The sequence below is a fragment of the Trichechus manatus genome, unplaced genomic scaffold, assembly GCF_000243295.1.
Source record: "Trichechus manatus latirostris isolate Lorelei unplaced genomic scaffold, TriManLat1.0 scaffold00027, whole genome shotgun sequence".
Taxonomy (NCBI): Eukaryota; Metazoa; Chordata; class Mammalia; order Sirenia; family Trichechidae; genus Trichechus; species Trichechus manatus.
In genome coordinates this window covers 14,455,835-14,469,298 of record NW_004443963.1, presented here as the reverse complement: position 1 = coordinate 14,469,298, position 13,464 = coordinate 14,455,835, and the positions used below count along the sequence as shown (strand labels likewise).

Sequence of the window (13,464 nt, the reverse complement as noted above, 5' to 3'; positions counted from 1 at the left end):
TAAGTAGGGGCGTGTGTCTCTTTGCATGCTGATGTGGGTGTGTCCTGCAGACTGTCCTAATGAGCCCAGTCTTCTGGAGTGGAACCAAAAGTAACTTTTCAGGGACCAGACTTCACAGGGCATCCTGAATCTTTTTCCATGGGGTGTCGGGAGTTATACAGGCAGTCCCTGGGTTACGAATGTTAACCCAGTTATAAACCAGCCCCTATAAAACCTATTATATTAAAAATTTGAGGTACACACAATGATTTGGAATAGCAAAAAGGAGCTGCTTTGCGACGTACATCAAAACATTATTACTACTGTATTACTAGTTAAAGATGTTTTAGTGTATCTGGAGGTGTTTCTTTAATGTTTTTTATGCAGAGAAAGGGATACTATATACTATATACTAAGACAAACATTTGACTAACTGACATTACATTCAAACTGAACCTAACTGCTCCAACTCAGGTACAAATTTGACTTAAAGACAGATCTAGGAATGGAACTCATTCGTAATCCTGGGACTTCCTGTATTTAGAAACTAATAACGTTTCTTTTTCCCTCCGTCCTCCCACCCATCATTTTCCATTCTTTTTAGGAGGTTTATTTTTAAAACAGAGCTGTGAGGTTGGTAGTTCTCTAGCTGTGGTTTTCCACCTCTTGAGTTTGCAGTAAGTTTAATTTTCCAACTATTTATTGAATGCTGAGTATGAGCCTGGTTCTCTGGAGGGTAACATTGGAGTCCCGCCTTAGAGGATAGGAGACAGGACCAGTTACAGAACAGTAAAAGAGACACATGTGCTGTGTGTCTGGGGGTCCAGCGTAGAGGGGGAGGCAGCGCTGAACATTCAGCAATGATGGCACGTGAGGGTGGGTACGTGGGAGAAAACTTGTCACTCCTCTTTCTCAGACCGCGGTATATGACGGGCACATTGCCCCTGCCTCTAAGTCCATCTAGGGTGATTGGCTGCATTGCCTCTGGCTTCCAGTTACTGCCCAGGCCCTCAGTTTTGAAGACCATTGACCAGTCTCATTGATTGCCTCACCTATAACTGTACTGTGATTTTTCCATATACAGCTGGGGCATAAAAACACTCTTGAACTTGGTTTACCAGGGAGTCCCTGGATGGCGCAAACAGTTAAATGCTTGGCTACTAACCAAAAGGTTGGCAGTTCGAATCCACCCAGGCACGCCTCAGAAGAAAGGCCTGGGAATCTGTTTTCGAAAGAACACAGCCATTGAAAACCCTGTGGAGCACAGTTCTACTCTGACACACGTGGGGTCGCCATGAGTCAGAACTGACTTGATGGCAACACGTTAATTGGCTATTCTAAGGCCTGTTGTGGCATACTGTAGGTGAGAGCTTGCTCTCTCACTTGCCGTGACCCAGCTCCTCATCCCAAGACCTCCAGGCAGGATGTTCTAAACCTCACCTTGCTGTGGGGAGGCGAGGCTTCGACTGGGGCTGCAGGTCAGCGAAGCAGAGCTTTGGGACAGGGCCTGCAGTCTTGGTTGAAGCGACTTTGCAGTTAGACCTCTGTTGTCTGGATAGTGCACTTTTAGCCCTCTTCCTTCTCCAACTTCTGTTTTTTATGCGTTAGTTGGAGCCCACTGTCAGAAACAGCACCCAGCGAAATCCTTCAGAAACTGAACGGGTGATTCCAAACCTGTGAGCATGTACTGTATCCAATACCTCATCACTTTATATTATGTAAACTTCATTGAAATACAGAAGTCTCTTCTGTGACAATGAGATTTCCATAAAGAAAACCCTCCAAGTAGCCATCCCCATTGTCAGCAGGGAGCTGGTCTGGGACTGGAATGGTTGCTCCCGAGTAGAGAGAGGCCGGTGGCAGAGTTTGGAGAGGGCCACACTGCGTCTGTGGAAATGGGAGCGGTGCAGCTGATCTGGCAGCCTGGCCTGTGCTTTGAGGGGATCATTCTGTGGGGGAAGAGCAGCATTCATCCAAATTGGGCTCCATGGACTGTTTCAGGTAGGCATCCCAGGCCTGCCCGGGGCCATGGGTGGGAGCTTGGTGTCCTGTTACCACTGCACCAAGTGCCCACAGAGAATCCTGCTCTGTAGGTTGGCCCTGTTGACCCTCGCCCAGGGCCAGGGCAGCTCCTGCATTTAGCTGTATTGTCTGGGAATGGAAGGGTTCTCTGGCTCCGGAAGGAGCCCTGGTCTCAAGGCTGTCAGGGAGGAGGGTCTGCCCAGGCCCTTCTGCTCATCTAGACTCAGAATGTCCTCGGTGTCTGCAGACAGGTCTCATCCCTACAGGTGTGTGGCAGGCTGTAGTCAGGACTCTCCTGGGACTTCCTGCTGCTACTGGTTTTCCGTTCCATGACTCTGAGCAGCCTTTATTCCTGTAAAACCCTAGCTCCACTGCAGTCTTGCTGATAAATACAAAGCCCTGCCTGGCCCTGGCATGATACTCTTTCTCTCAGAGGCCACCCAGGTTTTGAGATGAACGAGATCTGTGTTTTCCTCAGCCAGGTTCAGTTAGTACCTGGCCTGGTGGGGAGGATGATGGCTGCTCTCCAAGTTGATCCAACCCTACGAAGTAGAAACCCCAGGTGGGGCTGGGGGGAGGGATATATCCGTGATGAGAGGAGTTAGAAGACTTGGATTCGACTGCCAGCTCTGCTGGTTGATAGCTGGATGACCTTGGGCAAACCACTCACCCTCCTTCAACCTCAGTTTCCTCGTCTGTGAAATGGGGCTACTTTGTCTGGCCTTCTCCGAGTATTGTGAGGATCCAGGATGAGAAGGCCCATGAATGCATTTTGTAAAGCACAGAGGACCGTGAGACCACAAGTAGTACGTGTTGGTGTTTTCGATCGATAGCTCTGAATCCAGAGTGGGCCTTGTGGATCCGTGCTCACCTCCCTGATGTGGTAGGATAGGTTTTGGGGGCTGGCAGGCAGGGAGGGGCCCATAAGGAAAATGAAGCCAGAGGAGCTTGTGTCTTCTATGGATCTGAGTTCTTCTCCTTGTTCTATGAAAAGGGTGGGACTGGGGTGGAGATTAGAGGCAGGTGGGCAGAGGGAGGCCAGGGTACCCTGGATGCAGAACCTGTCCCAGAGAAGGAATGGTGCCAGGTGTCTGTTCTTAGCTTGTGTGCTGCTTTAAAACACAGTCCTCAAAGGTTAGGGCTGACCCACTGATCCCAGGTTGCCTAGAGTCTCGTGAGTTTTCCCGATTGCCTTCTGAGGTTGGTGAAGCCCACATCAATAAGTTCAAACCAGTGGAAGTCTCCAAAAGTCTGGTGGAGAGGTTGTGCTGAGCGGTACATGGACGGGCCGAGGCCAGCGTGGTGGGTCACGGGAGCGCGATCTGGAAGTCTCTGTTCCTGGCATGCTGGGTGTGCAGATGGCTCTGCCGCCATCCCTCTGCCTGGTGGGGCAGGTATGACCACCCAGGCCGCTGCCCCACCTTCACTGCCCTCTGGGTTCTTTTCTAGGGTGAGCTGGAGCAGCAGCTGCTGCAGGCCAACCCCATCCTGGAGGCCTTTGGGAATGCCAAGACCGTGAAGAACGACAACTCCTCACGCTTTGTGAGTAGTGGGCAGCAGGACCAGAGCTGGGGCACCTGCTGCCTTCAGACTGGGTACTCTTACCCAAACTTGGTGCTACCTAGTCCTGTTGTGTGGGGTAGGCTGGGCTGGTCCCAGGCAGTGTGGACCTGCCCTCCTCCTCTTAATGAAGATGGCCTAAGTAGCTTCCTCAGCCTCCTTCGTGAAAGGGAGCAGGAGTGTTCTGACTGTACCCTTGATTGTCCTGTTGTAACCAGCAGCCCCTTAGTACCCAGGGTCAGGTCAGGCAGTGAGGAACATTTCCAGATAATGGGGCTTTCCCTCCTTCCACTCCATGGAGGAACTGGGACAGCCCGTGAGCTCGTCCTTGTCCCTAAGCTCAAGCAATGTGGCACCTCTCTCTGTGTCCTGGGTACCAATGCAGGGTGGGGACATGGGACACCTGACTGACACACTGTACCTTCTGGAGGTAGGGGTTGGGGACTTCTTCCTTGCTCCCTAATGCAGGGGGCCTCTACTCTAATCTCTTTATCTGTCTTTTTAGGGCAAATTCATTCGTATCAACTTTGATGTCAATGGCTACATCGTGGGAGCCAACATTGAGACGTGTATCCTTGTGATTAATTCTAATGAATCTGGGTCTGGGGGAGAAGGAAGTGAGCTTGGTAGAAAGGCTACTTCCTGATTTCAGCAATTTCCTCTTTATAGGCCTGTTAGGATACCTCATCTATGGATTCGGGAAGGTTGACAGTGTAAGCTCATTGAAAACCAGCTCAGGGTTTGGATCTTTCTTTATTAGTAGCATAAGATTCTGCTTAGAATGTGATGGAACTATTGAAAATTGTCCAGTGTGGTTCCTCAAAGGGGGCGTTTAGGTAGATGCCACTTTATTCCCCCCAAGGCAAGCATCATAGCCTCTGCTTGTGCATGCATTCTCATCTCCATTCCCTTGTAGAAGGCGGCCCTTTAAACAGACTAGCTTGTCTCTTGGACAAGCTACACGCCGTAGAGGAGAGGGCCAAGATAGTTGGATTTTGCTCTGTTTTGCCACATTGTGCCATTCTTTCTACCCGATGAAGTTCAGTTCCTGTAGATGAGGATAAGAGGACAGTGGAAGGGTTGCCTTCCCCACGACTTGTATAACTCCTTAATGCTTGCAAAGATCTTTTGGAGAAATCCCGTGCTATCCGCCAGGCCAAGGAGGAGCGCACCTTCCACATCTTCTACTATCTCCTCTCTGGGGCTGGGGAGCACCTGAAGAGTGAGTAGTTGTCCCAGCAACTGGATGCTCAGGCTGCCACGTGCCAGGTCTCATGCCAGAATTGGGCCATGATCTCTGTTTGGGAAATGGAAACGCAGGCCTTGGGCTTGAGGAGGAGAAGCATGGAGGACTTATGTTATCTATGCCATCCTAAGGACTTGGTCTTGTTTCTGACCATGCCCAAGAAAGCGAGTCTCATGTATAGACATGTCTCACTTTGACTCTCTTCTGTCTACCTGAGTGTTAGATACTCACCTGCAAAGGAAAGTCAGCATGCTTTCCAGGGTATCTCAGGGCATGGGACCCTTTTCCCGGTCTCCTAAGCCTTTGAGGTCACAGTGTTGTCTGTGGCCTCTGGTTTTGACACCCTGCTGACCCACGCATGCCCTGTACCCCTTACAGCTGACCTCCTGTTGGAGCCATACAACAAATACCGCTTCCTGTCCAACGGGCACGTCACCATTCCTGGGCAGCAGGATAAGGACATGTTCCAGGAGACCATGGAGGCCATGAGGATCATGGGCATCCCGGAAGATGAGCAAATGGGTACAGGGTTGGTCCTCCTGTGGGTGAGGGGCAGGAGGTAGGAGGCTGGTCATTGCACCCTCAGGGGCGTCAGGGCAGCTGATGGGCCTGGGGAGAACTTGGTGTTGGTTCTGACTTGGGGGGAGCCCCTGTAGAGACTGGGAAGAAGGCCTTGAGTATGAGTTTCAGGGTTATTAGTCCTGGTGGTACCATAGGCATCTATGTAGAGGGGACCAAAGGACAGGCACTTATCTGCCTGGGACTGGCAGCCTCTTCAGGGTTTGGGTCTGCAGTTATAATCTTTGCTCTTTGCTGCAGTGGAGAATTTGTTCTATGTCCTGCATAGTGTGGAAGGGGCTGGGCTGGGTTCTTTGCACTGGGGAAGCCCAGAATGAATGGCAGTGTGGACCATGCCCTAGAGGCTGGTGAAGAGGGCTTGGTATCCTGGGGCCCACTTGAGGTTTTGGCCAGAAGAGAAATTGGGGGGTGGAGAGAGTATAGCCTGTTCTCTCCCTGTGTTTCCTGTGGGGCAGGGGGCGTGTAGGTAGAGTGGAATGAGGCTTAGGGATGGAGCTGTGCTCGGCTGATGAAGATGCTGGCCTTATGTCAATTTTAGGTCTGACGTGTGGGCTGTAGGTTGTTGCATCAAAGAGGGAGGTGTTTGCACCACCCTGTTTTGGCAGAGTCAGCATTCTTAGGGCCATTCCCAGCTAGGTGGTGGGACCAGCCCGTTAGGTCAGGTTCATGGACACTGGTGGTTTTGACCTTCTCTTCTTTTACCTTCTTCAGCTGACCTCCACTAGTAATCGTCTCCCTGTATTCTACTTATATGTCTGTATATCCTCCTAGACTATGAATGTCTTAGAGGGTGGGGCCGTATCCTCCACATCATTGCATTCCTTCTAACACCCACTGAATGACAGGCTGCTCATTCAGCAAACCAGCAACTTTACTGTCAATGGGTAGCAAAATTGGAGCAGTGTGGGACCTCCTTGGTTGGCAGGGTCAGTAAACTTTTTCTATAGAGGGCCAGACAGTAAATGTTTCAGGCTTTGCAAGCCAGAAGGTCTCTGTCGTGATTGCTCAGCTCTGCTCTTGTAGTGCAAAAGCAGCCATAGACAACATGGAAATGAATGGGTGTGGCTGTGTTTCAGTAAAACTTTATTTACAAAATAGGCAATGGACTCCTAGGCTAGAGTTGCGTTCTTGGTACAGACTTGGGAGTGTTGAGAGTGTTAACAGCTTGTACCTAAGTGTAGGGCTGCCCAAGCCGAGGTCTGCCAGAGGCTGGGCCCCCCATGTGCCATTAGACCAAGACCCTGGTGCTTTCATGGTTTGACGTGCTTAAGGCCCTCCTGGGTGAGTAATCACCCCTGCCTGGGTGACATTCCAACCTGAGTCTGGCTCTGAGCTGTCCCTGCTTGCTCCCCGAAGGCATGCTGCGTGTGATCTCAGGGGTTCTTCAGCTCGGCAACATCGTCTTCAAGAAGGAGCGCAACAGCGACCAGGCGTCTATGCCCGACAACACAGGTACTGCCCAGTGTCTTCTCATGTTTGATGTGGGACAGGAACCTGGGCTTTGGTTTCCTTAGGAAACTCCAGATGCTCTGATTATAAAGGCATCCTTGTCTTCCCTTTAATTTTACGTGTTTTTACGGCTACACATTGTTCTGTGTGTTTTGTACAGATGTAAAACACACAAACACAACCCTGCTTTTTCTCACAGTATACATGTTGGAATGAATTAGAAAAACTCATGATCATATATGTACCAGGGTTTCCCTCATTCATTCCGAGACCAAACCACTCGTCTTAACCACAGAAACAATGATTTCTGCTGTATTTCCAACTTAGTGTGAGTTTTGCCGTGGGCACTTTGGGGCCGTGAAATGCTATCTTTCCTGTGTCTGACTTGGCCACTACTATTTCCTTGGGTGACAGCAAATGACCCATTTAAGCGATTCTACCTTATGATCCCTTCTTATGACCTTTCTAAGAAAGTTAATGCATGGGTGTGTGGATTGTGAAGAATTTTCCTGTGGGGCCATGTGCTGTTGCAGCCCCCTGACACGGGTGGGATGTCTCCTCTTAGCCCTGCCTTTGGATGGGGACCCCGTTAGGACGTGGCTGAGGGTGTGCAGAGCGGCCGATGCAGAGCCTTCACGTAGAGTGCTTTCCTCCCTGCCCCTTGGGGCTCAGGGGATATGGAGGCCGCCACACCCGCTGACCTGCACCTGGCCCTGGGTTTTGGGGTGCATCGGGCCTTTTGTGGCCCTGCTGTCCTGGGAGTAAGCATCCAGTTACCACCACAGCGTTCTTCCTCTGTTCCCAGGTAAGCAGGGGGCTTGTTCTCTTGGGTTTAATGAAAACTTTCTCCTCTTTTGAAAAATACTAGCTGCCCAAAAAGTGTCCCACCTCTTGGGCATCAACGTGACCGATTTCACCCGAGGAATTCTCACCCCGCGCATCAAGGTGGGAAGGGATTACGTCCAGAAGGCCCAGACGAAGGAACAGGTTGGTGTGCCCTGTGGCCAGTGTAGGTGGGGTTGGGCAGCCTCCTGAATGAGGGGTGCAGCGGTGGTTGAGGCTGCTCTGGGCCACACCTGTGTTAGGTGCTTTCACCTGGGTTTCCTTAGTCCTCAGAACAACCCAGACAGCTGAAAAACCAAACCTGTTGCCATCGAGTCAATTCCTATAGGACAGAGTAGAACTGCCCCATAGGGTTTCCAAGGCTGTAATCTTCACGCAAACAGACTGCCACATCTTTCTCCCACAGAGTGGCTGGTGGGTTTGAATTTCAGTTAGCAGTGCTTAACCACTGTGCCACCAGGGCTCCTTTTCCTGGGCAGCTAGGTGGTGTTTAACCAGTTGCCATTTCTGACTCACAGCGACCCCGTATGTGTGTCAGAATAGCACTGTGCTCCAGACATAGGGTTTTCAATGGCTGATTTTTTTTTGGAAGTAGATCGCCAGGCCTTTCTTCCAAGGTGCCTCCAACCTTCTGGTTAACAGCTAAGCGTGGTGACTGTTTGCACCATCCAAGGACTTCATATGGCATTTAACCCCATTTAGAAAATGAGGAAACTGAGCCTGGAGAAGTTAAGTCAGTGTCTAGGAAGTACCAGTGGCAGAAGATAAGGGCCTCTCTAGGCTGCAATGGACTGATTGTCATTGAGGAAGTGGGCATGCTGGTCCCTGGGACGAGGTGAGAGTTTGATCTTTCTACAGCATGTCTCATTCTGGTGCCAGGTCGGCGGCCTCCGTCATCCTCAAAGCCGTGCCAAGCGGCTGTTCCTCACCACCTGCTGTCCTGCCGTATGTGGTGAGAGACAGGGTAGAGGCTTTGCGTCATTCATGCCAGACGAATGTAACCCCCTTCCCCACAGCCGAAGCCCCTACCTGCGCTGCTGACCAATTTCTGCCTCGGTTGTTGGGCGCTTCCAGTATCTTACATGGCATGGGTGATAGGAGTTTTTAAGGTGCCAGTCCTGGCTCTTAAAAATGTTTTGAACTTCACATTGATTAATCCTTTTTCTAATAAGTAACATCCACGTACGTACACTGGCTGGCTGAGAGCCTGCAGATGATTCAGTGCAGAGCTGCCCCACGAAAGGCAAGAACATGGTCTTCAGAAGACAGCAGGCATGCTTGTTGTTGACTCTTCATTTCCCTAATAATGAAAGAATATTTAATGTTTCATGATGAAAATAGTACACGCATACTTAAGAAAATTCAGAAAATGTAGAAATTAGAGAAGGAAAAAAATTGCCACAGTCCTACCTGGGAGTGATTATTTTTGGGCAGCTCTTCTATTTCCTGCAAGTCCTTTTTTTCTATAGGTGGTTTTTTTGTTTTGTTTTTGTTCATTTTTTTAAATGACTTGTGTCACCCTGGCTTTATATTATGGAACTTTTCAAACATGTATAAAACGAAAGTAGAGAGGCTGGTGTAATGAACCCCCATATCCCCATCCTGCTGCTTCAGCAGTTGTCAGCTCATGGCCAGTGTTGGTCCATCTTTCATCTTGAGTGGCACAAATGGTTAAGCACTCAGCTACTAACTGAAAGGTTGGTGGTTCGAATCCACCCAGAGGCACCTTGGAAGAAAGGCCTGGCTACTTCCAAAAGGTCGCAGCCATTGAAAACTCTATGGAGTGCAGTTCTACTCTGAAACACATGGGGTCTCCGTAAGTCGAAATTGACTGAGTGGCAACTTATTTGGTTTTTTGAAGCAAATCTCAGACATCTTATCATTTATTCTGTAAACACATCAGTATGTCCCAACATTTTATTTAAAAAAAAAAAAAAAGATCTTTGCAGATGCGTAAGTTTACTATACCCATATTGTTGGATATTTAGTCTGTTACAATTTTGTATCACTATAAATAACACTGTAGTGAACATGTTTGTGCAGGAAGCTTCTTCCCCGTATTTGGGGTTGTTTCTCTGGGAAGGGCCCCAGAAGGGAAATGATGGGGGTAAAAGGCAGGAGAGTTTTAAGGAAGGCTCTTTGTATCTGATCTCCCTGCCTCCTGCTGGTGTTCCTGCCCCCCAGGCTGACTTTGCCATCGAGGCCTTGGCCAAGGCCACCTACGAGCGGATGTTCCGCTGGCTGGTGCTGCGCATCAACAAGGCTCTGGACAAGACCAAGAGGCAGGGTGCCTCATTCATCGGGATCCTGGACATTGCTGGCTTCGAGATCTTCGATGTGAGCCTCCTCCGTTTGTGATCCACCTCGGCTGCCTCCTTAGCCTCTTGCTGCCTTCTCCTTGGGCCAGGAGTCCTCTCTCTTCCCCTGGTCCCACAGCCCTCAGAGTTGGCCATCTCCTTTTGAGGATGAAGACATCCGTTGGGTGTATTTAAGCTAAACAAGAGTGCACGTTGCCAACCAGAAGTGCTACAGAGAATGGCACCTTACAGTTCATGTTCTTAGAGGCTTCATGGGCGGGTGCTTCCTATTTATTAATTCTTCCAGCAAATATTTCTCGAGCAGAGTACTGGGACAAGGCACCGTCCCTGCCCATAAGGACTTTGAGGTCTGGTAGGACCACCTGGTAATTACTGTAGACCCAAGGTTCTTAACCTGGGCCCCTGGTAGATTTCAGAGGAATCATGCATGAACTTGCATGGGAGACAGTTTACATCTTCATCTTTTTTTTTCCCCACTAACCTCTCAGTGAAACTTAGCATTTCTTTCAGTTGTGAATTGAGCAAGCTGCAACAAACCACATTTGTCCCAGCAGTGCTTGTGATTTATCACCAGCAGAAATCAGATCTTTCCTGTCGGATTACGGTTGTTGAAGTGGTCTTGTCATATCACTTCCGCCCATCTCTACTTAGGAACTCTGGAAGTTATTAAGTCCCGCTGTTCTTGTTCATAAAGAGCCCGATATATGACTCTGTCACAATACTTTGATAATTGTATTTCAGCATCGCTCCTTTCCTTTGTCTCCTATGCATTATGCATTTAAAAACATTCTTCTGAGAAGGGTCTTCCCAGATAGCTAGAGAAGTCCCTGGGCCCCCAATAGTGTAGAGTCCTTGCTGTTGGCTGTGATAGAGGGAAGGCTGCCTCACCACCCAGAGTCGAAGGTGCCCCAGGTGGTCCTTCTTGAACACCTGCCCTGCTCCCCTTTCCCAAGGGTCTCCGGGCCTCTTACCTGGAGGGTTGGCATCTCTGTGACATTGTTTGTTTTCCTTGTAGCTGAACTCCTTCGAGCAGTTGTGCATCAACTACACCAACGAGAAGCTGCAGCAGCTCTTCAACCACACCATGTTCATCCTGGAGCAGGAGGAGTACCAGCGCGAAGGCATCGAGTGGAACTTCATTGACTTCGGCCTTGACCTGCAGCCCTGCATCGACCTCATCGAGAAGCCAGTAAGAGCCAAGCGCGCCGTGGTCCCAGCCTTGGCCTCTTGCCCTTCCCTCCTGGGGGTCCCGCTCCTGAGCACCAGCGCTGTCTAGTTCATCCTCCTGTCGGGTGCCACCTGGAGGAATTAACTCTGGAGCTCAGATCTGGTGCCTGGGAGCCGTTGGAGCCCCTCCGAGAAGACGCGCTGGGCCGCAGCTGCAGGCCAGCCTTGCCCAGCTGCCGACCAGGTGGCACATGGTGGTGCCCGGGTATAGACCACTTGGCATCCACCTGAGGGTAGACTCCACAAGCATGTCTTTGTCCTAAAGAAACAGGCATGATGTTATGTAGTAAAGTCCTGTCCCCAGATACTTCCCCTGTAGCAGAGACTATGTGTTCTGCGGCCCTGGGGTTGTGTCTTCTCCCAGGTGCACCTTCCGAAGCTCACCTGTTCCCTCTCGGGACGGCCATGTCATTGGAGCCTCTGCCCTCCAGCATTAGCTCTTTGAGGGTGGCTATAGCCAGAAATCCATTTCCCTTTGCTTGTTGGTTCACATTTAAAGCTCTTGCCAGGTGGCATTTGGGTCATCTCTGTGTGCCTTAGGTTTGGGTGGTGCTCTTTAATGGAGCCTGAGCTGTGGTTTTTTTTCTTTGAGCTGTTTCTAGAGCCCTGTAGGTGCAGTAGTTAAGAGGTCAGCCACTAACCAAAAGGTCAGCAGTTTGAATCCACCAGCTGCTCCTTGGAAAACCCTATGGGGCAGTTCTGTGGCAACGGGTTTGGTGTTTTTTTTTGGTTTTGAGCTGTTTCTATTTCTGGTTTCCTTCTTGATTATAGTTAAATGAACTAAACTCACGTTCTTCCCAGAATCCTGAGCTGCTTGAGAATATGTATGCCAGAGCTACATTAAATTATTAAGTAATCAGAAGGTCTAGGAAAAAGTTTGTTCCTTGTGAAAGTTTTACTAAGAAGGGGGTGGTGGTTGAAACGATCCAAAAAGACCGTTTACTTTTGGGTTTTTTTTTTTTAAATCACTTGACCTTTCCAGTGAACAGGAGCCCATCTGGCTTCAACTCTTGTCAGACAGTCTGCCTGCACTGTCTGAATTGACTTTCTTGTCTCACACGTTCTGGGTACTGAAGGTCTTTGGGCTCTTTCTTCTCCTCAGGGGGCTTGTTCTAAATCTCATTTCTCGTCATATAGCTGTGCAGGCATGGAGGGTGGAGGGCAATGTTTCCAAAGTGAAGCACTGGGCTCCGTACTGTGTCAGGATATCGTGAGGATACCTGTTGAGGGCAGCTTCCTGGGCAGACCCCAGACACACCTGTGCGGGCCAGAGCATCTGCACGTTCCATCAGACCCACCAGGTGATTTTCAGTTCACTAAAGGCGGAGACTCTGCTGTGTTGGGTCATTGAGTTTAGAACCCCTCTGTGTTGGGCCATGGGGTCGAGAACCCTGCTACATTGGGTCATTGGGTGGATAATCCCACTATGTTGGGCCATTGGGTTAAGTGTGTATCAGCCACAGCTTAGACCCCAGAGGCTTCTTTTTAAATTAGAATTCTTATATCAAGTGCTTTCTAGAGTGCTTCTTTTTATTTTGGGGGTGAACATGGCTTACCTTCTGGTTGTCTGATTAACCCAACTTCAGCGTCTTAAGTGGGTGAGGGAGTTGTTCCCGCACCCTGCTCACCAGGTCCCGATGCTTTACTTCTTCCAGGCAGGCCCCCCGGGCATCCTGGCTCTGCTGGATGAGGAGTGCTGGTTCCCCAAAGCCACTGACAAGAGCTTCGTGGAGAAGGTGATGCAGGAGCAGGGCACCCACCCCAAGTTCCAGAAGCCCAAACAGCTGAAGGACAAAGCTGATTTCTGCATCATACACTATGCCGGCAAGGTGAGGAGGGATGGAGATGATTCTCTCCAGGATGGAGCCAGGTGGCCTGGGAGGGTGTGGCCAAGCACCATTCTTGCCTAGTGACTCATCTGCTAATGTGACAAGTGACAGTAATGACAGCTCCTCCACTTTGCAAAGCACCTTCACATATTACATTTTGTTAGACTCTTGCAACAGCCCTCCACCATGGTCAGGTCGGTTATTGTAAAGTTGTGTTACTGTTTGGAAGTGAGATTTGTACTGAAAGCACAAGCTCTGGAGTTAGAGCTCCACCACTCATAAGTTGTGTGGCCTTGGACCAATTACTTAACCTCACCTGGAAAATGGGGTGACCGCCTTCTTCACAGGGTGACACGTACTGAATGAGCTGTGGGGCCCAGTGTTTTGCACGTATCAGTGCTCTGGGACAGCA

General features: G+C 49.9%; 1 protein-coding gene across 2 annotated transcripts in view; it reads left to right on the top strand.

Moving 5' to 3' along the window:
* Window positions 1–13,464, top strand: part of MYH9 (myosin heavy chain 9) — a 103,563-nt gene that overhangs the window by 61,465 nt on the left and 28,634 nt on the right. For both annotated transcript variants that reach the window (XM_004373814.2, XM_023729038.1), the window contains exons 6-14: window positions 3,451–3,543; window positions 4,067–4,130; window positions 4,685–4,783; window positions 5,186–5,329; window positions 6,743–6,838; window positions 7,704–7,822; window positions 9,863–10,015; window positions 11,012–11,185; window positions 12,879–13,052. In XM_004373814.2, the coding sequence (XP_004373871.1) occupies window positions 3,451–3,543; window positions 4,067–4,130; window positions 4,685–4,783; window positions 5,186–5,329; window positions 6,743–6,838; window positions 7,704–7,822; window positions 9,863–10,015; window positions 11,012–11,185; window positions 12,879–13,052 (1,116 nt within the window). The remainder of the gene's footprint in view (window positions 1–3,450; window positions 3,544–4,066; window positions 4,131–4,684; window positions 4,784–5,185; window positions 5,330–6,742; window positions 6,839–7,703; window positions 7,823–9,862; window positions 10,016–11,011; window positions 11,186–12,878; window positions 13,053–13,464) is intronic.